Source organism: Betta splendens, chromosome 10, assembly GCF_900634795.4.
Source record: "Betta splendens chromosome 10, fBetSpl5.4, whole genome shotgun sequence".
In the NCBI taxonomy this organism is placed as follows: domain Eukaryota; kingdom Metazoa; phylum Chordata; class Actinopteri; order Anabantiformes; family Osphronemidae; genus Betta; species Betta splendens.
Window position 1 is genome coordinate 8,310,778 of NC_040890.2, and position 19,696 is coordinate 8,330,473.

General features: G+C 40.4%; 3 protein-coding genes across 8 annotated transcripts; 2 read left to right on the forward strand and 1 right to left on the reverse strand.

Annotated features, from left to right (window-relative positions):
- The first annotated feature begins 115 nt into the window (after positions 1–115).
- On the forward strand, positions 116–2,395 carry pin4 (protein (peptidylprolyl cis/trans isomerase) NIMA-interacting, 4 (parvulin)). The gene is made up of 4 exons (XM_029165736.3): positions 116–259; positions 447–514; positions 1,125–1,244; positions 2,008–2,395. The coding sequence occupies exons 1-4, from the start codon at positions 223–225 to the stop codon at positions 2,164–2,166; spliced, it is 384 nt and encodes a 127-aa protein (XP_029021569.1). The 5' UTR covers positions 116–222; the 3' UTR covers positions 2,167–2,395.
- A 252-nt stretch (positions 2,396–2,647) lies between these two features.
- On the forward strand, positions 2,648–7,555 carry faf2 (Fas associated factor family member 2). Of its 2 annotated transcripts, none has more exons than XM_029165688.3 (11): positions 2,648–2,806; positions 3,624–3,692; positions 3,836–3,970; positions 4,291–4,367; positions 4,452–4,590; positions 4,695–4,780; positions 4,910–5,001; positions 5,370–5,547; positions 5,782–5,953; positions 6,070–6,213; positions 6,335–7,555. In XM_029165688.3, exons 1-11 carry the CDS (start codon positions 2,744–2,746, stop codon positions 6,515–6,517), a joined length of 1,338 nt encoding a protein of 445 aa, XP_029021521.1. In that variant the 5' UTR covers positions 2,648–2,743; the 3' UTR covers positions 6,518–7,555. The 2 variants fall into 2 exon arrangements, with proteins under 2 accessions (XP_029021521.1, XP_055368492.1); XM_055512517.1 differs by having other exon boundaries at positions 3,836–3,913.
- A 157-nt stretch (positions 7,556–7,712) lies between these two features.
- Positions 7,713–19,111, reverse strand: rnf44 (ring finger protein 44). 5 transcript variants are annotated; one of them, XM_029165694.2, is made up of 11 exons: positions 18,811–19,111; positions 15,584–15,776; positions 15,018–15,240; positions 14,658–14,825; positions 13,986–14,159; positions 13,718–13,879; positions 12,751–12,866; positions 12,299–12,386; positions 11,941–12,062; positions 11,753–11,852; positions 7,713–11,668 (listed from the first exon to the last, which is right to left on the reverse strand). In XM_029165694.2, the coding sequence occupies exons 2-11, from the start codon at positions 15,688–15,690 to the stop codon at positions 11,606–11,608; spliced, it is 1,323 nt and encodes a 440-aa protein (XP_029021527.1). In that variant the 5' UTR covers positions 15,691–15,776; positions 18,811–19,111; the 3' UTR covers positions 7,713–11,605. The 5 variants fall into 5 exon arrangements, with proteins under 5 accessions (XP_029021527.1, XP_055368495.1, XP_029021528.1 ...); XM_055512520.1 differs by lacking the exon at positions 18,811–19,111 and adding an exon at positions 17,111–17,502; XM_029165695.3 differs by lacking the exon at positions 18,811–19,111 and adding an exon at positions 17,107–17,502.
- Between the last annotated feature and the right edge of the window lie 585 nt (positions 19,112–19,696).

Consider the following 19,696-nt stretch of genomic DNA (forward strand, 5'->3'; position numbering starts at 1 on the left):
AGAATAAATATATAAAATACAATTAAATACAAGTCTCGTATTTTGTTGTTTTACACTAGGTGGCGGTATTGGCAAAAACTACCTCTAAAACCCACGATAAACAGTAGAAGAAGAATTTGAGCCGTCAGCGCATCTTTCTGCGCATGTTGTTCACAACACCAATAGGGCGCATGCTAATAGTTTTCCTGTTTTAATAATCTGTATCTGCATTCGTTAATAAAAATGCCACCAAAAGGAAAAGGCGGTAAAGCTAGTAAAGGTCAGTCTATTAGTTAGCTTCTTATGTGTTGCGCGATATTAGCTTAAAATCACGCATACGTTAGCTTGTAGCGCACAACTGTAACACACTCCACCATATGATGACATTGATTCTCTGGGCCTGTTGTGGTCGCATGTTACGGTTATTCTGGGCTTAATCGTTGTGTTATAACTGTGAACCCGTGTAGGTGCTGCTTCGGGAAGTTCAGATGCTGATAAAAAAGATAAAGCACCTAAAGGCGGCACTGCTTTGAAGGTAACACTCACACTTCTATCTTTAGCTCATGCTGTGGAACAGCTCAATGTGTTATAAAGGGGGAGGTCTGCATTATTCGTTTTATTATACAATAACCTACTTCGACCCTCAGAGTAGCGGCATAATGTGTGACTCAGTGCTGATGAGTAAGAGAAGAGAAATAACATAAAAGCTGAATGACCTTAGGACAAATTGCTGTTTTCTAAAATAATCAATGCCTAACCTGGATGTTTTTAGTCATTTAGTCAAACATTTATTTATACTTTTAATAGTTTGGCCCTTACAGACAATATATTATGACATTATTATGTTTGAATTATTATTTCAAATAGGGAAGGGCATGTTCTCTGAATAATATGAACATTATAGTTATATACAGACTGTCTGGCCACTATATAACGTAATGCAATCCAGTGCAGCAGCACTGCAATATTTAAAGGAATTTTTTTTCAGTAATCATAAACTAAGAAGTAATAAAAGCAGGTACTTTAATGCTAAAGTGTTTAACCATCGTGATCAACTATTAAGAGGTATTTGTGTATGTTTATTTGTGCATCAATACTAGGAGGTACAGAAAGGTTCCTAGACATTGTACTATGTTTTTCCCCAGGTACGGCACATTCTCTGTGAAAAACATGGAAAGTGCATGGAGGCAATGGAGAAACTAAAGGCTGGAGTCCGTTTTAGCGAAGTGGCATCGCAATACAGTGAAGACAAAGCAAGACAAGGAGTAAAGAACATGTTTCAATTTGCTTTTTTATTGGGTTCAGCTTATGGGTTAACGGCTGCATTTAGGTTTAGGTGCTGCCTCTGTTTAGGTTTACATTTCAAGGCTTAACGCGTTTTATTCATGCTGTAGGTATTACACGCCTGAAGCGCTTAATTGATTTAATTACTGATATTTTCCCGCATCATCAACGATTTCAAGATAGTTTGGCCGTGTGGTATTTTTGGTTACGGCAAAATCTTTGCATACTCTTCTGCTTATTCACTTCTGTACAGCATCATGACACCTACACAGATACACTCACAGCTGCCAGGAAAGTTCAGTAGAGATTAGGCAGGTAAACCACCCTAATATTTAGTTACTTGAAATCGCTGAAACTCAGCCAAGCATTGAAGGATGTTTATACGACCCAATGGTCAATTTTTAGAGACATATTAGGCAAATACACGATCAAGTGGGACGCCATCTGCTGGAGAAATGTGAAAATATAGGTGGAATTCTTAATTTAATTTTTTAAATTACTGTTACTCACAGATGGTGGATAGTTAACAATAACTAATACCTTTATAACTAATACTAATTAGTCATGAATGTATTAGTTTCATAACTAATACATAAAACGTTCCCTGTTGTAATTTTCATGTGAATTCTATACCATCATCATCATTAACATTAAATGTACCAGTTTTAATATTATAACCAATGTTTCTAATGTGTTTCCTACTGATCAGATGTGGTTTCTTTCTAACCGTCTTATCCCTGACAGGGCGATCTTGGGTGGATGACTCGTGGATCGATGGTTGGATCTTTTCAGGATGCTGCGTTTGCCCTACCTGTCAGCTCCATGGACAAACCTATCTACACAGACCCTCCTGTCAAGACAAAATTTGGATACCATATCATTATGGTAGAGGGGAAAAAATGAAGTGGCATAATATAACATATGAAACTAGTACACACAAATTTCACTTTCCTTTATTGTGTAACTGATTTCTGGATTTCACTTTTTCATGCGACATTTGCTGTTTCTTTGGCTTTGTACATTACCATGCTAAACCTAGATGTTTTTCAGCTAAACATTCAGTTTGTGTTGGATAAAGTGTATAAAGCTTAAACCACAAATGGCCAAATAAAAGCATATTTTTGTCACGTTGTCCAACATGTGTAAGACTTGCGTGTGTGTGCGCAGGTGTAAAAGAAGAAATTTATCTTTCTCCTACAAAGAAAAACTTTTTACAGCAGTTAAAAATCCGGAGTTTTTATTACAGTAATAATTTATTATTTTATTTTAATTTATTTTTTTGTTGAGGGTTTTAAGTCAAATTTATTATTATTTATAAGTTTCAAAGACGGCGTCCAAGCCTTTAGACCTGAGTGGCCATCCTGCAGGGTACATCCCAGGCGCTAGGCGGCGCTGTCCTGCACAGGTCGTGACAACAAAGCCTGCATCAGGAAAAGACAGTTGACGTTGTTACGCCTTGCTTGATGATTGGCGAGGTAAGATGGCGGCGCCAGAGGAGCCAGAGTTATCCCAGGCGCAGACCGAAAAACTCCTCCAATTTCAGGTAGACAGTTCAAGTTCCACACTAACACGTCCCTGTGTGAGACCTTATGTGTTATTACGTCATTGTTGACAATGAATCGGTGTAAGCAGGAGACGTTGCGTGTGTTTAAGCGCTTTTGGTACAGTCAACTTCGCTATCGTTACCCCCAGTCCTCAAACGCTGCCCGTCAACTTGAGTCACAGCTAGCGTTAGCCTAACCAGCTAACAGTAGCTAAGCTAGCTAACAAGTTCGCAGAGTTTTAAGGCCACAGGTGGAACTATATGACTTCATACTTGGTATATTTTACTCCTGCACGCGTTCCAAGTCTAACCATGTGAATCAACATTACACATACAGCGTTTGTTGTATAATTGTTGACTTTGAGCTAACTCAGCTAAACGTTAGGTTCCCTCTGACGCTACCCTAACAGTTGCTGAGTTAACGTTAGCACAGCAGTCATGATTGAGCTGTCACTGAAGCCTATCAGGGACGCATCTTTGTCTTAGTGATGCTAAACAGTTTTATGTGAGACTGGTTCCTTCCTCTGCGGTCTTTAATTCTGATCTTTAGCTAGTAATGGCTAAGCTAACCGTGAAAATGCCCAGTACTTAAAAATACTAGCTAACCTCTAATGTCATTCTGAATGAAGTATAGTTTTCACGTTAGCTGGATGTATAGTTAAAACTATGTTTTACTAATCACGTCGTTCCTTTTAATTGCTTGGGAGCCGAGTTTATTGATTCGAGTCTAAGTTTTTTTTTCACGAGAAACTTTGCCAGAAACCCGGTAAGGTTTAATTAAGAAACTCAATTAAATCTGAATGTATTTGTTTTATAGGACCTAACTGGTTTGGAGTCAATGGACCAATGTCGTCGAACATTAGAGCAACATAATTGGAACATAGAGGTAAGATGTTCTTGGTTTTAGAGCATGTACAATAGAAGCGTAATCCATTTTTTCACATTCTTATTCCTAATAAAATCCAGTCAGCTGCCCTGGTTTGATCTGACATAATGAGACGAGAATATGATGTTTTTGATGTGTTTCAGGCTGCAGTACAAGACAGACTTAATGAGCAGGAAGGAGTGCCCAGTGTATTTAACCCTCCACCATCCAGACCATTACAGGTCAATACAGCAGACCATAGAGTATATAGTTACATCGTTTCAAGGCCACAACCCAGGGTAGGTCTGGAGGCTTCCATGTCTGTGCTTTTGGAGACTCCACACATCTAAAATACTCTTATTTAATATCTTGTCTTCTATTTAATTTGTCTACGCTTAATTCTTAAACTACACATTTCACTCACCTGCGTGAATTGCTATCACTCACTTATTGTTCTGACATAAAAGCTAGTTCTCAAAAGTATAAATGCTATATGTGGTTTCTTTTAAATTAGATTACTTTTGTGGCTTTTTGTAACTTTAAATGTATTTAAAAAACTCTATTTATGTTTGCATCTGCTACCTAAATGGTAATTGTCTTTGTTGGCTCTGCTTCTTAGGGATTACTAGGATGGAGTTACTACTTGATAATGCTACCTTTCAGATTTACATATTACACACTTCTGGACATATTCAGGTAATTCAAGATCATTTATTGGCCCCTGTACATGGCGGATAGAGGACAATATTGATTGCTACAGCCCATCCTCCCTCCTTCTAGGTTTGCCCTGCGGTTCATCAGGCCAGATCCTCGTGGTCGCGTGACAGACCCTGTAGGAGACGTTGTATCTTTTATTCATAGTTTTGAAGAGAGCTATGGCCGATCACACCCTGTATTTTACCAGGGCACATACAGCCAGGTAGGTTCAGAGAAATGCACTGAGGCATATTTTTCTGCTCTGTTCCGTTGACAAAGTAAAACTGATCTTTGTTACATTGCTTTTGTTTCCTGTGTCACATGTAGGCACTGAATGATGCCAAGAGGGAGCTTCGCTACCTATTAGTGTACCTTCACGGAGAGGATCATCAAGACACTGATGAGTTTTGCCGGTAACACAAAATACTTGTTTGCAGTTTTACAATCTTTACAATCCTAATATTTATATATTTTGTAAAAACTATGCATGTGTGCATAAAGTGGGCTTTTTACTTAGATGGTACTACTGATCTCTCTCCTAGTTCCACCTTATGTACAGAGGAGGTCATAACCTTCCTGAACACACGAATGCTCTTCTGGGCATGCTCAACCAGCAAGCCTGAGGGTTACAGAGGTATGCACATGTATATGTTTTTAACTCTGCATTTGCTGTCATCTGACATTTAAATATTGTTGTATTCTGTGATTTAAAATCATTTGTCATTGGAGATGCACATGGTTATTCACATCATATGTAGCTGTTTAAAAAATGGACAAATTAGAGAATGTGAAAATGGATATACTGCAGCACCTTATGTCAAGGTGAAGGGATGATTTTTGTTTATTTACAGATATTTGTGTGTATTATCAACATGAGCTAATCCACAGGATTTACTGTAGATTATCCCAAGAAAGTCAGGCATCCCGAGTTTGACTGTAAATGTATAATGGTGCCATGTAAACAGTGAGTCTTGACTGAAAACTCCTTGGTATGTATTTTAGTGTCCCAAGCACTGCGAGAGAACACCTATCCATTCCTGGCCATGATAATGTTGAAGGACCGCAAGATGACTGTGGTGGGAAGACTTGAAGGTCTTATCCAGCCAGAGGACCTAATCAATCAACTCACCTTCATCATGGAAGCCAACCAAACATATCTGATGTCAGAACGTCTTGAACGGTACAGGAAAGCAAGTTCACACTAGATTTCTGTACTTTGAAATACCTTGTACAGGGCAAAGTGGAATGCATGTTTTCTAAGGGACTGAAGGTCTAATGTGTCACAATCTGAAGTTGATGGTTAATCAGTTTATTTCATATTTAGTCATATGTTTATAGTCACACAGTCCTCTTTCATTGCACTCACAAATGCAGGTCAGTAGTAGTAGTAGTATACTACATGCTTTCATTTTAGTGAGGAGAGGAACCAGACCCAAGTGCTACGGCAGCAGCAGGATGAGGCTTACCTGGCCTCCCTCCGTGCAGACCAGGAGAAGGAACGCAAGAAAAGGGAGGAGCAGGAACAGCGGCGGCAGGAGGAGGAGAAGGTTCGACAGACTGCACTTGCGGAGGAGCGGAGACGAAGGGTGACTTTATTTTTTGGTCCCTTGTGCCATTTTACACACAGGCGTGATTAAACTACACATGAGGTGTTACTACTTGATGTAAACTAAGCTCTTTTTTTGATTTATCTTTTCTTCAGACACTTGAAGAAGAAAAGGAAAGGAAGTCAGAATGTCTTCCTCCAGAGCCACCTGCAGATGATGCAGAAAGTGTCAAAATAGTGTTTAAGCTGCCCAATGATACACGAGTAGAGAGAAGATTCCTCTTTGGGCAGTCTCTGACAGTGAGTGCATCCATTTTCCATAATGAGCTTGGCTGATTTCTCCAGTGGTTCGTCAGTTGATAATGGAATTTGATTTTATTAAAAACATCTTTTCATGATTTTATTCATATTTCTTTCACAGGTAATATACGACTTCCTTTTCTCCTTGAAAGAAACCCCGGAGAAGTTTCAGATAGTAACAAACTTCCCTCGCCGAGTCCTGCCCTGCCTTCCGACTGAACAGCAGCCTAATCCTCCCACACTCAAAGAGGCAGGGCTCAGCCGCTCCGAGGTCCTTTTTGTTCAGGATCTTACGGACGATTAATAGATGACATACCTCCTCCACATGGAAACGCATTTTCTTCCAATGCCTACTCACAGACCCCAATTTTTCTTTTTTTTTGTCAAATGGCCGTTATGCACAAGGGATCACTGAGATAAAATCCTAACCTGTAAAAGTTAAAACAACCCTGCATCCAGTCCTTGTTTGGTTGTGTTTACAGGGTTCCCAAAAGCCTGGAAAGTCTTGAATTTTATCAAATAAATATTTCTTGAAGTTCCTTCCTTGAACTCATCTTTGCACCTATGTGAACAAAGAATTTTTTCCCCCACTGTCAGTACTAGCTACCAGTTATCCTGCCTCACCAGCAGTTTTGTTGCAGATTAATCATCTACTCGGATGTACTGAAACAGTAGCATAGCTCTGATCAGAACCAGAAGCATATCCCAAATGATTCATGACTGCAACTAAGGAAGGCAGGTTGTATTAACCCCTACTAATACATATGTGATCTGGCATTAAGTAGTGTGGATTTATGTGATGGTGCGAATGCTCTGACCTGTGTTTGTTCCATTTGTCCTAATTCAACACCCTTTTGCCTTAGGTTTACACATGCTCTCCAGTGACTGACAAACACAGCTGGCCTCAGTGTGGTCTGGTACTGCTTGGATTGTTAATCCACACAGTGTGGAGAGCACATGTAGTACTTCAGGAAGCAGGCTGGTGAATTTGGACATAAAGGAAATATGGGAACCCTGTTTTAAATGAGCCATGACCTGTAAATAAGTTGGATATTTAAAACCACCCAAATTTACTTTTGTTTTTTCATTTGATCTGTGTCATGAAATGACCAAATGCAGGTTGGTTACTATGTAAAGCAGACTGCCTCAAGCTCATTAAGTTTATGAAGAAAAATATTTAACACAAGCCACACCTTTTACATGTGGCTTTATCTAGTGTAATAAGAGTCTGCCCATAGTGTGCCTGTGGTTACTCATAGATGCCTGTTTTGCCTGTAACATCTGAATGGGCTCATGTAAAGATGTAATTTTCCAACTATAAATTAAAAACGTTTTAAAAATGTGTTTTTGAGAATGTCCAACACTTCCCTGTGAATTCTTAGGATGCAAACCACCTTGAACATTAATCTACGAGGAGGGGGATGATTCCTAAGGGTTATAGTATCGGGCCTTTAAAATGGACAGGCACAAATGTTACCATTTCAAATACGTAGCCTGTGTTATTGGTATACATCATACATTTATTAGTGAACAACCCTCTCAAATCAGCCACAACAATAAAAAAAAATATGATTGCACTACTTGGTAAAGCATAACTAGCAACTTTCATTTAAAAAAAGTACAAATCTTAAAAATTTCAAACAGTATACAGATGTATATATAATACACTAACTAGTTATGTTAAATGCTACAAACAATATGATTCCAATGGAATGAAAAATTATAACATTAATAAGAACCATTTCCTATATATAATATATATTAGTTGTTTTCTCCCCCCAAACCCCACCCCCAATACAAACATGGAAAACAAATGAGGTAACTGTAAATGTGCAAGTACCAAAGCAAAATATCTGCCTAACACAGAACACATGCCCCTGGCTCTGTTGGCGGGTGGGTAGTCTGGTGTTCAGGGAAAGACCCCTAGAGGCCAGGGAGAGTAAGAACGGTAAACCACTATCCCACCACAGCAAAAATCATTGGTAAACAATAAATGGCATCTACAGAGCAATCAATCACAAATCCTAAATAAATTTTAGCTGCTTATTGGAACACATCTTTTTTGCACCATACAAGCTGTGAGAGTATTCATTAATTCCTAACAGAAAGACTACAAGACTCTATTCTCGGTTGTCTTTAAAAGTTACCTCATTACCTAGGCCTTAACGGGAGGTTCTCTTTTTATGTAAGAGCATAGCTGGACATTGTCAATTAAATAGTTACTCCAAAAATAACAGTGCTAACATTAATATGAATTAAGGTATCTATATGTGAACAATACGTTTTAAGATATTGATACACTGAGAGCAAGAGCCTGATAGGCAGGTACAGTACTACACTGAAATAAGTATGACAACACTTTCATCTTTTTTTTTCTTTTTTAAAAATCCCTTAAACTATATTGATTTTCACTGACATTGTTTAGGGGTATTAGTATAACATGCTTTAAGAATACATGGGATCCATGACAAACTATTGCATTCACGCAAGTGAGTTTTCATACCTAAAAGCAGAACATCTAGCACCTTTTCACTATGGCTTTTGATAAACTACAGTAGTTTCAGAGCATGTAATTTTTCAGTCGTTAGGGCAATAACAGTAACACAATGTATGTAAGAAGTTCTGGATTCAAGACCAGTTTTTTTCTATAAAATGAAGTTAGCGCAATAAAATCTTGTAGTCATTCAGTTCTATTACAAATGTGTGCAGTACAATGCATGGCAGTTATCAGCTGAGCGTTAAGATCCAAACCCCCAGAACCCAAAGCCAACTAGAACTAAAAATCAGTTGGGATCTGGTTGACAAGCATGCATATTGTGCAACATTAAATAGGTCCCCATCAGTGTTTTGAGATATCCTCCACCAGAACTCACTTGTTTTACTTTTTTTTCTTTTAAATGTCATGCAAACACATCTGAAGTAGATTTGGGGGTGAATTAGGTAGGATAGTGTGCGCAGCGGCACATTTAAAAATTGGATCGCGACTGCTAGTTCTCAACATATGGTTTGAGTACAAGAACAAAAGTCAAACAGGTTTGAGTAATACACTTTGTAATGAGTTGCAGTGTACATTGCCTCTTTTCAGTGAATATTAATAACATATTTACCGATCTTTTTTTCTTGCATGCCTGTCTTTAAATGATGTAATAGCTACTATTGGAGACAAAACAGAATATTATAATTGATTACATTAAATTATGGTCTGAGGAAAACGACCAAACTAAATTCAGATATACCCTTTTCATGGCATCCTTTCCATTTAAAATGGACTGTTCTCCTCTATATTTTTATATATCAAGAGGCCCTGAGTGATTTTTTTTAACTTACAATATATGCCAGCGAATAGATATGTACACATAGGTTAATTCTCAAAGCTGTGGGTTTAACTCATTAAATGGCTTGTTTTTTTTTTCTCTAGAAGGTGGCACACACGTCAAAGACTCACATTCACTTAAGAAAATAAAGTGAAGAAAAAGGCTACGTCCCTTTACGTACAAAAGCAAAGGTCACAACTGCCTGTTAGTGCTTAATGGGGCAGTTAAAAGACCAGGATGAATCCAAAGCTAAAGGTTCATTTGTTGTTCTTTCCCCTCCCGCCCCAAATAGATCCTGTTTTACTATGAACACAGGCTGGGAACTAGAAGTCTAACAGTGTTTCTACACTACTCAACACTGTGGCTTGGTATCATTTGAATAGATGGGGATACAGGGACTGTGGGGTGTCACCAGTGACTTCTACAAGGCTTTAACATTCTTTTGTCTTCAAACGTTTATCTAAAAGCATTCACACTGTAGCTATACATTTTGCTCTTTTACAACACATTGCCATGGCCTTAGTTAATGACCCGACCAAGTTACTGGAATAAAACACATACCATACACGAACATAGTGCTCCGACTGTTTCCTTCAATGCATTTTCTCTAGAAGATAAAACCAATAAATAAACTTTTTTTTTTAAATGGCATACTTTTAAAACAAGTGGAAATGTAAAAAGTATCTTGTTAGGATTAGTAATAGGTTTGTGCTTGTCAAGGTCATAAGAAGGCAGAGCTGAAATTTTGAACAGTAGGCTATATCTGTATATTGGATTTAGCTCACAAAGAAAGAAATAAAAAGCCCAGTCTTCCTAAAAGGGGAAGAAAAGTTCATTTAAAACTCGCCACTCACTGCACATATTGCTTTCAGCACAGGCCTCAGCACAGCCTTCAGATGAGGACTTCCATCCTTAAACACAGTCAGGGTGGAACCGCATGCTAGTCTTCCCTCATGGCGCACTCTGAATAAGCAAGCAGTTCTTTTATTATGTTTCTTTGTCTCATTTTTTTTTCTTTTCTTGGAATTTGATCATTTTGGTGGCAATGCTTGATTAAAATATTGCTAGTCTGAATCAACAGTTCATGCAAATCGTAGCATGCTGCCCTGTTTCCAGTGGTTACACAATGCATTGGCTCTGTCAACAGGACAAACATACACCCGAGCACGCGCACACACACACGTAATACTCACACACGCATACACACTTGCCAGAGGAACAATGCTGACGTGGAGGGTGGATGTAGCACTTGTGCAGTTATGCCAGATGACCTCGAAAAAGATGCAGTCGTTAATCCGTGACTGTTTTTTTTTGTACAGATCTGTGGTCCAGAGTGGATTATCTGGGGTAGCAGATACCCCACGGTTGCATGTCCCATTGCTTGCAGTCCATAACCTCAGGCTTAACAAAATGTGCATTTAAACACAGCAAGTCACACTTTCACAATAGCATTGGCAAAAACAAAAAGCAAATAAGGGATAAAAACTGTTGAAATGATCAATACGTTATTGCAGAACATACATTATTAACAAATCACTTTGCCCAAGACCTACACAAACATGCATCTATGATGGTCAGGCGTCGCCTCCAAACACAGATACCCATGTTGAAGCATTTCTATTATTCTTCTGCTAATTGCACATGGTGTCCAACCTATCATCCTCCAGGTTCCAAACTCACCTCTTCCAATGAAGGATTCCCACTATACAGGAACACCACAACCAAATCCACTAATTAAAAATGAAACCCTGTAAACAAAAGCAGCAAATAATGCATTGTAGGGAGAATCTTTGGAATCTGCAACAAGGGGGCAGAGAACGAACTGGCTGGCAATCCCAGAACTCTGGCTATAGGCTGCAGTAGGCAGTGGGTTTCATGAGACTTGGACAATGAAGCACAGCAGAGGTACAATAGGCTCCAGTAACAATCCTGGATTGCTTATTATTTAGAAACGGGGCAGGAACAGTGGGTTGGTAAGCTATATTTACTGGAGGACGCAGGTTAGGTGGCAGGTGTCCCCAGCTTAGGGGCAGCCTCTGGTGTGTGCAGCTTTCCAGTTCAACACCCAGAGACAGTTCTCACTCCACCTCCCGGTGTACATCTGAAGCATCGGCTCGACAGATAGGACAAGTGCGATTGGTCTGGAAGTTAAACAGAAAAAGTTTGTACTGCAAGCACAGAAGAATTTATACATAACAGTGAAATGAGAACAGTCAACGACTTACCTTTAACCATTTATCCACACACTTGGCGTGGAATTCGTGGTTACAAGGTAATACCCGAAGTAGCTGCCTACACTCAAAGTCACTAAAGCACACAACACACCTGAGGAGAAAAAAAAAGAGTAGCCAGGGTGTAAAAAGCATGAATGAGCTGAAGAGAACAGGTTCATATAATTTAGAAAAAGACGTACAGCGTTTGTTCAGACAAATGATTTTCAGAGTTGAATCTGTAGGACGGAAGTTGCTCTATATCTGCTTTTGTGAGTCCACGTGGCTTCGCTTCACCCAACCTCTCAGCCAGATTTAATAATGCCTATAAACAGAAAACAATTATTAGTTTTTGCATAATTTATTTTTACTTTAATACAATAGTAGCTTCTCCATAAAAGCTCCAATAGTGTTCACAATATGGAAAATGTGTTTCCTCCCACAGTAATCGGGTTTAAGACGGTTTGGGGCATAATTGTCTGACACTGTTCACAGCCAAGAGGTAAAAGTAGGTTGTACACACAAATTAGATTTATTAGAGGTTCCAAGAGCCACACTGACCTCATAATTCTCCATCTCCACATCATCCACATCCAAGTCTAGACTGATGGCCGGTCCCACTGCTGTTGGAGGCACAGGAAGCATAGACCTAAACAAAAGTGGAGAGACAGAAACGGCTGAGCAAATTTTTAGACAATCACCGGAACGGAAAAAAGGACACACAAAAGTCAGAATGCAGCAGGTGATTAAAACTAAACCATTGGTGACCAACCCTGGGCCTCAAAAGCCACAACCCAGGTTGTTTTTTAACCATCTCTGAACTTCTAGAATCTGATTGGCTGCACAGAACAGATCCAGGGAATCCGGCATAGTCAGAAAACAACCAGGGCAGTGCTTCTTAAAAACACAATGGCAATAAATTAATAAAGTAACCAATGGATGGCAGTAAGCTACTAAAAATTTGTTTTATAATAAGTAAGTTTGCAAGTAACCCTTGTGCAGAAATTACTCACAGGAAGTAAGGGAGGAAGCCTGGGTAGTATGACGGAGGTGGTGGTGGAGGAGGAAGCGGTTGCTGCAGCCGGTATCTCTGGCCACTCACTCGCCGGGGCAACATGTGGGGATATGGCTGACGAGAAGCACACAAATTAAATTGACCTAAGCCTCGTATTTGGCTGAAGAAATCATATTTGCAGAAATGGAAAAAAAAAGGTAAATAACAATAAACATCAAATAATATGAACATTTGTAAAGCCGTATTTATACTTTTGATGCCATATATAACAACAAACAATTGTACTAACAGTTGTGTTTCTTTAATCTACCTTGTCAAGGATTCCTTTATGCAAACCAACAGCAATTGGGTTTAGCCTCCTTATATGTAGCAGCCTAAGCGGGAAACAGTCCCCCGACTAGAACCGAGACGCTTGTGAGAATTTTAATTAAGTCCAGACTGCTGCAGTGGAGCTTCTCAATGGCCAGTGATGCACCAGTACTCAAGCTTACATCCAAGTAGTACATGCAGGTATTACCTAAAATTAATCGACTTGGGTCTGGAAAGATTTCTCACCTTTCTAATAACAAATTTATCTCAACCTCTGTTAAAATCAACATGTTCGCTGTACGACACAATGGCTTTTATAGCAGTGTTTGTTATAGTACTGAAATTCCATTAAAGTGGCACAATCCACTGTAAAAATCTTGGCACTTCAAGATAACTACATTGTAACTTCTGGCCGCCCCCAGTACAACACAATTTTTAAACTCTACCTGTGTGTGGCAGGCAAAGAGAACTCCAATGCAAACAACAGGTCAATAATTATTTGGAGGTAACTAAAGTTAAACCTTTTAGACCCATAGAGACATTCAAACTCCAGCTGTGAATGCACTGTCCTGTCACCGTCTGGCACAGGTGTGAGGATAAAAGTGTTAAGTGTGCTGTGAATGTCTCTAGGAAACAAAGGTCTGCAAATGTCTTACCACTCCGAAGGGAAGCTCCTGATGCAGAGGCTCTTGAGGAAGATACTGTAGGGGCATAGAAGGAGGCAGCGCTGGTGGGTGATGAGATGGAGGGTAGGAGAAGGTCCCTAATGGGTGCTGGTCCCCTCTTAGGTCAACTTCATTCTCCACCCTCTGTAGAGGCTGAGCAGAGAATAAAAAGGTTAAATTGACAAACTAGTGTTTTGCACCCCGTGTTCAACGAACCGCAATTTAATCTAATACCATGCGTCGAGCGACGTCTACTCACCATGCGTGGGTGCTGTGGCTGTAAAGGGACAAACTGGCTCAAAGGAGTAAGGTGCGGTGGCTGGTGGGGGGGGACAGATGGGTTTGGGTGCAATACAAAATGTTCGCTGGAGATCAGCGGTGGAAAGGCTTGATAAGACACAGGCATATGCTGCATGGTACATGCCTGTATGAGCTGGAGAAAGGAAAACAACAAGGACAACGTTTATGACACTCCACTTCCTTTGTTTTCTCGCATTATTAAAACTCACCACTTTAAAGCAGACTGCAATCTGGGATTTGTTAGCTTTTCTACATAATTGTACTTTTAAACTGCAAGGTTTTAACCTTACAGTAACTTCTGTTGTGAATTGGTTCCATATATAATAATAAATAAATGCAGATCTGCTTCCAATGTTCACAGTTAGGCATTTAAAATGAAAGCAAACTGAAACCATGTAGTGATATGATGCACTAACACTACCACAACAACAACACAATCATCTTAGCCAGAACTCTACAGCAGGTGCGCAAATGTTGCTGCTAATAATAAAAATATCACAACTAGATTACAAATCCTGCACAGTAACAGCAGCAGCGTGTTTGTATATCACGAACAGTGACAGACTGCATGGCTGGTATGGTGTGCTAGATGGATGCCACTGACATTTGGGCTCTTCCTTTTTAAACTCACAGGAGGAGGAAGGCAGCAGAGCAGAGAGAGCTGTCCGCTGAACATTACCGAGCATGCTGGGAGCTGCTGAGCGTTGCACCCTGGAAGGGGCTGCCCGGTGTGGATGGGAAAACCGTGGGTCGTCACCGTTGTAACAGTGTAAGATATTGGGACTGTTCCCTGGTGCATCTTTTAAGGAAACAATTTGAGAGAGGGAGATAGTGTGACTCCACAATGTGCCTGAAACAAAAGTCGAGCTGCCAAGAAGAATGTCATCCTAAACTACACAATGTAGGATTTCTGTAAAACATGCAAATTGTGCAAAACAACACACAATACAGAATGTTTCCATTAGCCATCAGGTTGTTTACATCCTTATACCTGGTCATGTAGATCCACCATGATGGGGCTCTGCTGGGGCAGGTGGGCAGCAGGGTGAAGCATGCGTGGTGCTGTGCTGGTGTGGCTGTATTGTCTGGAATCATCTAAAGGAACTTGTTGGTGATGTTGGGAGAAAAGCAGGTGATGGAAATTCTCATTCTGGCCCAGTGACGTGTGCAGTACAGGTCTGTCTCGTCGAACCCACTGGCGTCTCACAGGTGGGCTATGACATACAACAGAAACAACAGTCAGCAACAAAGAAGGATGCTTTCAGTAACACCAAATTTACTATACTAAAGAAGCAAGGCGAATTTCACAAACCATAGAATATCAAATGAGAATATGTATAGATCCAACATAGTTCATGCGCATATAAAAATTAATTCTACAAAGATTGAATTCTGCATTAAGGGGAAAACATATAGGGAGATCTTATGGCAATGTGAGTCATAAAAAAAATATATATATATATATTTGATATGTCTAAAGTATGCTAACCTAGATTATACAAAAAATAAAAAATAAATACTGCAAAACATATAAAATGACACCAAATGTCAGTCTACCTTCTCCTGAGATGCACGGGGGGGTTACAGGGCTCTCCAAGGAACCTCCTTGGGTTTAAGGGGGCTGTTGGTGGCAGCCTATTTACTGCAATTTCCCATGGTCGCATTGGTGACGTCGTGCAGACGAGTCACACTCTGGGAAAGGAAACCGTACAGTGGAGGCACTTGTAGGTTGCCTCTGATTGTCTTAACCCTGCAAAATAAAATAGGTCAACATTTTAGGTCCTTGGGTTTTCTCTGGCAAAGTGGCACACAGCGTGCCAACTATAGAAAACAAGGCAGAACAAACTATCTAGTTTAAACCTCTTTCCAACACAAATTGTACCAGTATAAATCACAGTACATATACACATACAGTTTAAATCGTTACACTTATTACAATTATAATTAATACGGCACTATAAGTTACAAATATACTGTGCTCATTATTACTATAATGATCACTTAACATACTTTTAATGACAAATCTGTAACATGTTTTATTTCGGTAACAACATCACTGCCATAATTTGACTTTGATTACCTAATCGAGGCTTCTCATTCATAAATACATGAAAATGTCTTAAATAGGTTAAAATTACATAACATAAAACTTCTCCACTATATTCTCTCTCAGCATGATGACTGACCCAAACGCCATCTACATGCATTAATGTTCACAGAATCCAGCAGACCACAAACACAACCCAGGGTAGTCTCATAACATTTACGTCCCAATTGCCTTCATCATATCAGTGAGACGAGTTCTGCCTCGTAAGGAGACTGTTGGATGTTTACTAATGGGTTAATTAATAATTGCAGCTCATATTTGCATAAACCAGCTTTAAAAACACACATAATATCGTTTTATCAATCACAGAAAATAAGAGCTTTATATGCGGGAAGTGGCCGTTTATGAATCTTGATTTACCTACGGACACATTTTAAGACATTACAAAAGCGTTAGACACGTTACCGTTAACCAAAGCGATGAAAGGTAAAGTGCCTGTGTAATTAATGCGGCGAGCTATGTTCCTTAACAGACTAAATAGGGGTCGCTGCAGCCTGCCTCAACGAAAACATGGAAAGCCATGTGCTCAAAAGACAAAGCCACAACAAAAGATGTGGCGAGCGAGCGGGACCGCTCGCTAGCGTGGACGTCAGGAGGCCGCCGTGGCCTTAAATTGTCCCCGTCTGTGTCCGCACCTCAGCACGAACCACAAACACTGGCAGCGCGGCGGCCGTTGGTTGCTTATTATCCGGGCAAATTCGATGTCCCCCGTTGAAGGAGAGCAGCTAACTTTAGCTGAGCGCGGCTAACGCTTTGTCCAAACACAGCGGCGCTCAGCTGGAGTTCGGCGCAACCGAGCGATGTGCGGCCAAAACGCTGATGCGCGATTGGGTCGGTCCGATCACTTAGAGCCCAGTAGTTTATTGTGGTATTACGCGGTTATACTGGACAGAGACGCGCATTGTGCCGACGGGATTAGCTACGCGACTTGGCCAACAACACAGTCCACATCTTACTTTCTCTGCTACTTTACTTGCTCGGTGGGAAGAGGAGACGGCGGGTGATTCGGCGTCCAAATGTCGCGTCCCATCCAGCGATCCTCGCACGCAACCGCCTCCAGTCGACCACCGCCACCCGACACAAACTAACGTTAACTGAATATCAATCGACCGCTTCCTCCGACAGGTCTTTGACAACGTCCCCCGACGGAGCTGCTTTTTTAGCTCGCTAGCGCTAGCCAGGCAACGGACGCCGCCTGCTGCTGCATAGGGGACACCCCGTCTCTTTCGATAATCCGCAAGACGTCGCGTCCGTGAGCGGCGGCGTTGACCTGAGCACGAAATGCCGTTAAAGGTGTGAAAGACAAGGTTAGCTACACTACGACGGAAAACATTCCTTGGCGCGTGTGTGTTCCTTGAAATGCATTGTTATGACAAAGCCACGCCCCCCGCGCCCAGCGGCCAATCGGCGCGCAGCAAACACAGACTGCAGCCGTCCAGACGGTCCTAGCCACAGCGCATCAAAACAAGTAGCTCCTGTTGTTGCCTGCATGTGATGAACAAAAGGCTCCCAAGCTTTTGTCAGGCCACAAAAACGTGGTGATGAAATGCTCTTTACCTACGTTTGTAATCCTTATAGCTAAAGGACGAGGTTACAGAATGATCAAGTGCCCCTGTGTTGTGACTGCAACAACACAGACATACAGACAGACGTTTTAAATACAGCTTTTACCAGCGATGGGAAGTAAGGAAGTGAAATTTGACTATTTATATTTATACTATTTAGTGCGTTTGTACACAAACAGAATATCAACTGTATTTCCATAGATAAACAAACCTTTAAAATTATTTAAACTGTATTTGACTTCAACATATTTATGCATACATTGATTTATTGCATTTTACTGCATCAATAGTAATGATTAGTAATACGATTGCTACTTGACTTTTGCGGTGCACAGTCAAACCTACATTTCAGAGTCTTCCTAAATTAGGTTTCTGGTCCCATGTGCAACCTTTTGTGCATCACTTTCCTGACAAATGTGTATAGGTTTCTCACAATGTTTAAGTGCAAACACAAAAGGTGATTAATAAATTTCTTTTTCCTAATTAGATTCAGACATCTGAAAACACGCACTGTTTATGTTGTAAGACATGCTGCTTTACCGTACTGTAGTTCTATGTAGCCCACAGTGTGAGTTTTGACATCACACTAGAGGCCACAGTGTCCTACCGTAGAGCACCAAGCCGGTTATGTAATATTGCACTTGCATGATCAAGTGAACACCCTTCACCAGCTATGCGAAAATCTTTGCCTGTGTTTTTGCATCACAATAAACACAGCTATAAATGGTTTAGTATAATACTGTAGTTGAAGATTATGAAGCTATTTCGGATCTAAACTACAAGTCAGGCCCTGTTTGTGTAGTATGAGGTAATAAGTGATGTCTTCATCTGCTTTTGAGGTTTCACTGTAACGCACTGCGACGTGCCTTGTCGTTGGAATGCACGCAAAACTAAAAACCCGTTCCCGACTTGGGAGAATAGCATCGGTATAGACCATAGACTGAAGGTAAATAATGCAACATCGCACTCGGTAGCAGCAAAACAAGGAGGGGCTGGAGGTTGAGCAGGATGACAGCCCTAATCACCCGTCTAACCATCTCCCGTAAACACGCACCGCAAATCTCCCAAATCCAACCGGGCCAAAGCAATAACAAGAGGAGGAGTGTCGTTACCTGATTGTTAATATGCAAACATCTGATCGCTGATATTTCCCTTGTAAAGCTCACATGTCGTTAGGCTAAGTGCGGCATCCTACGGTCAGCTGTTCCACTGTGGAACATTCCGTGGATTTCACCACTGCTTTAAAGAAAGGTGCTAATTATTGGGCTCTCGTGGTGGCAGCACATGATGTCAAAAAACTGTGCGATTCACCGGAGTTACAACTCCCGAGAGCGATTCCGTAATCGACACTTTTCGGTTCAGGAAATGGTAACGCAGCCCTACGATTGTTTTGGTTTGTGCTGTTCCCTGTTACACCCCCGTTTCTGCGTCTTTCCAGAGCAGAGAGCACGCGCCAAGCTGCCATTTTTACCGTAATAGACAGAAAACGCGGGTCCTCGCAAATCAGCGATCGTCTATGAAAAGTTCTCACGAAAAGCATTTACTGTATTTGACCCCGTGGGGCAAAACACAGAATATTGGTGAAAGAAAAGTAACAAAATCACAAGTCTGAAAGTCTTATATTTAAATATTTATTAATGTACATAAAACTATTGAGCTTTTTTTATTCATTCTTTTAAACAGAATGTGTCTGTTCTGTTGCATTACTAGTTTATTTTTTGAAAAGTTCATCTACAGTTTGAAAATGTTTATTAATGACTTCAGATAGTATCAGAAATAATTTAAATGCGTGTGTGTTGTCTTATATACAAGCCAGGCACTTTTTATCATCTATGTAGAGAAACTGCAGTAAGAGCTCACTTAGTACTTTGTGTTTATTTATTTTTCTGTTTACTGAAATTGCTATGACAGTGTTTTATTATATTCCCACCCACTTATATCTTCCTGGATCAGAGTACTGTTGCACTCAGGACAGTAAGTCATAAACCAAAGTTTATT

What these genes read in the sequence shown, in the direction of transcription:
- pin4 (XM_029165736.3), top strand. Translation starts at nt 223, where the DNA reads ATGCCACCAAAAGGAAAAGGCGGTAAAGCTAGTAAAG. An exon ending in AGGCGGTAAAGCTAGTAAAG is followed by an intron (nt 260 to 446) that starts GTCAGTCTATTA and finishes GAACCCGTGTAG; the next exon opens with GTGCTGCTTCGGGAAGTTCA. An exon ending in AAGACAAAGCAAGACAAGGA is followed by an intron (nt 1,245 to 2,007) that starts GTAAAGAACATG and finishes TATCCCTGACAG; the next exon opens with GGCGATCTTGGGTGGATGAC.
- faf2 (XM_029165688.3), top strand. Translation starts at nt 2,744, where the DNA reads ATGGCGGCGCCAGAGGAGCCAGAGTTATCCCAGGCGCAGACCGAAAAA. An exon ending in ACACTTCTGGACATATTCAG is followed by an intron (nt 4,368 to 4,451) that starts GTAATTCAAGAT and finishes CCCTCCTTCTAG; the next exon opens with GTTTGCCCTGCGGTTCATCA. An exon ending in GACACTGATGAGTTTTGCCG is followed by an intron (nt 4,781 to 4,909) that starts GTAACACAAAAT and finishes TCTCTCTCCTAG; the next exon opens with TTCCACCTTATGTACAGAGG.
- rnf44 (XM_029165694.2), bottom strand. Translation starts at nt 15,690, where the DNA reads ATGCGACCATGGGAAATTGCAGTAAATAGGCTGCCACCAACAGCCCCC. An exon ending in TCTGCTGCCTTCCTCCTCCT is followed by an intron (nt 14,160 to 14,657) that starts GTGAGTTTAAAA and finishes TCCTTTCTCCAG; the next exon opens with CTCATACAGGCATGTACCAT. An exon ending in GGCTTCCTCCCTTACTTCCT is followed by an intron (nt 12,387 to 12,750) that starts GTGAGTAATTTC and finishes ACTTTTGTTTAG; the next exon opens with GTCTATGCTTCCTGTGCCTC.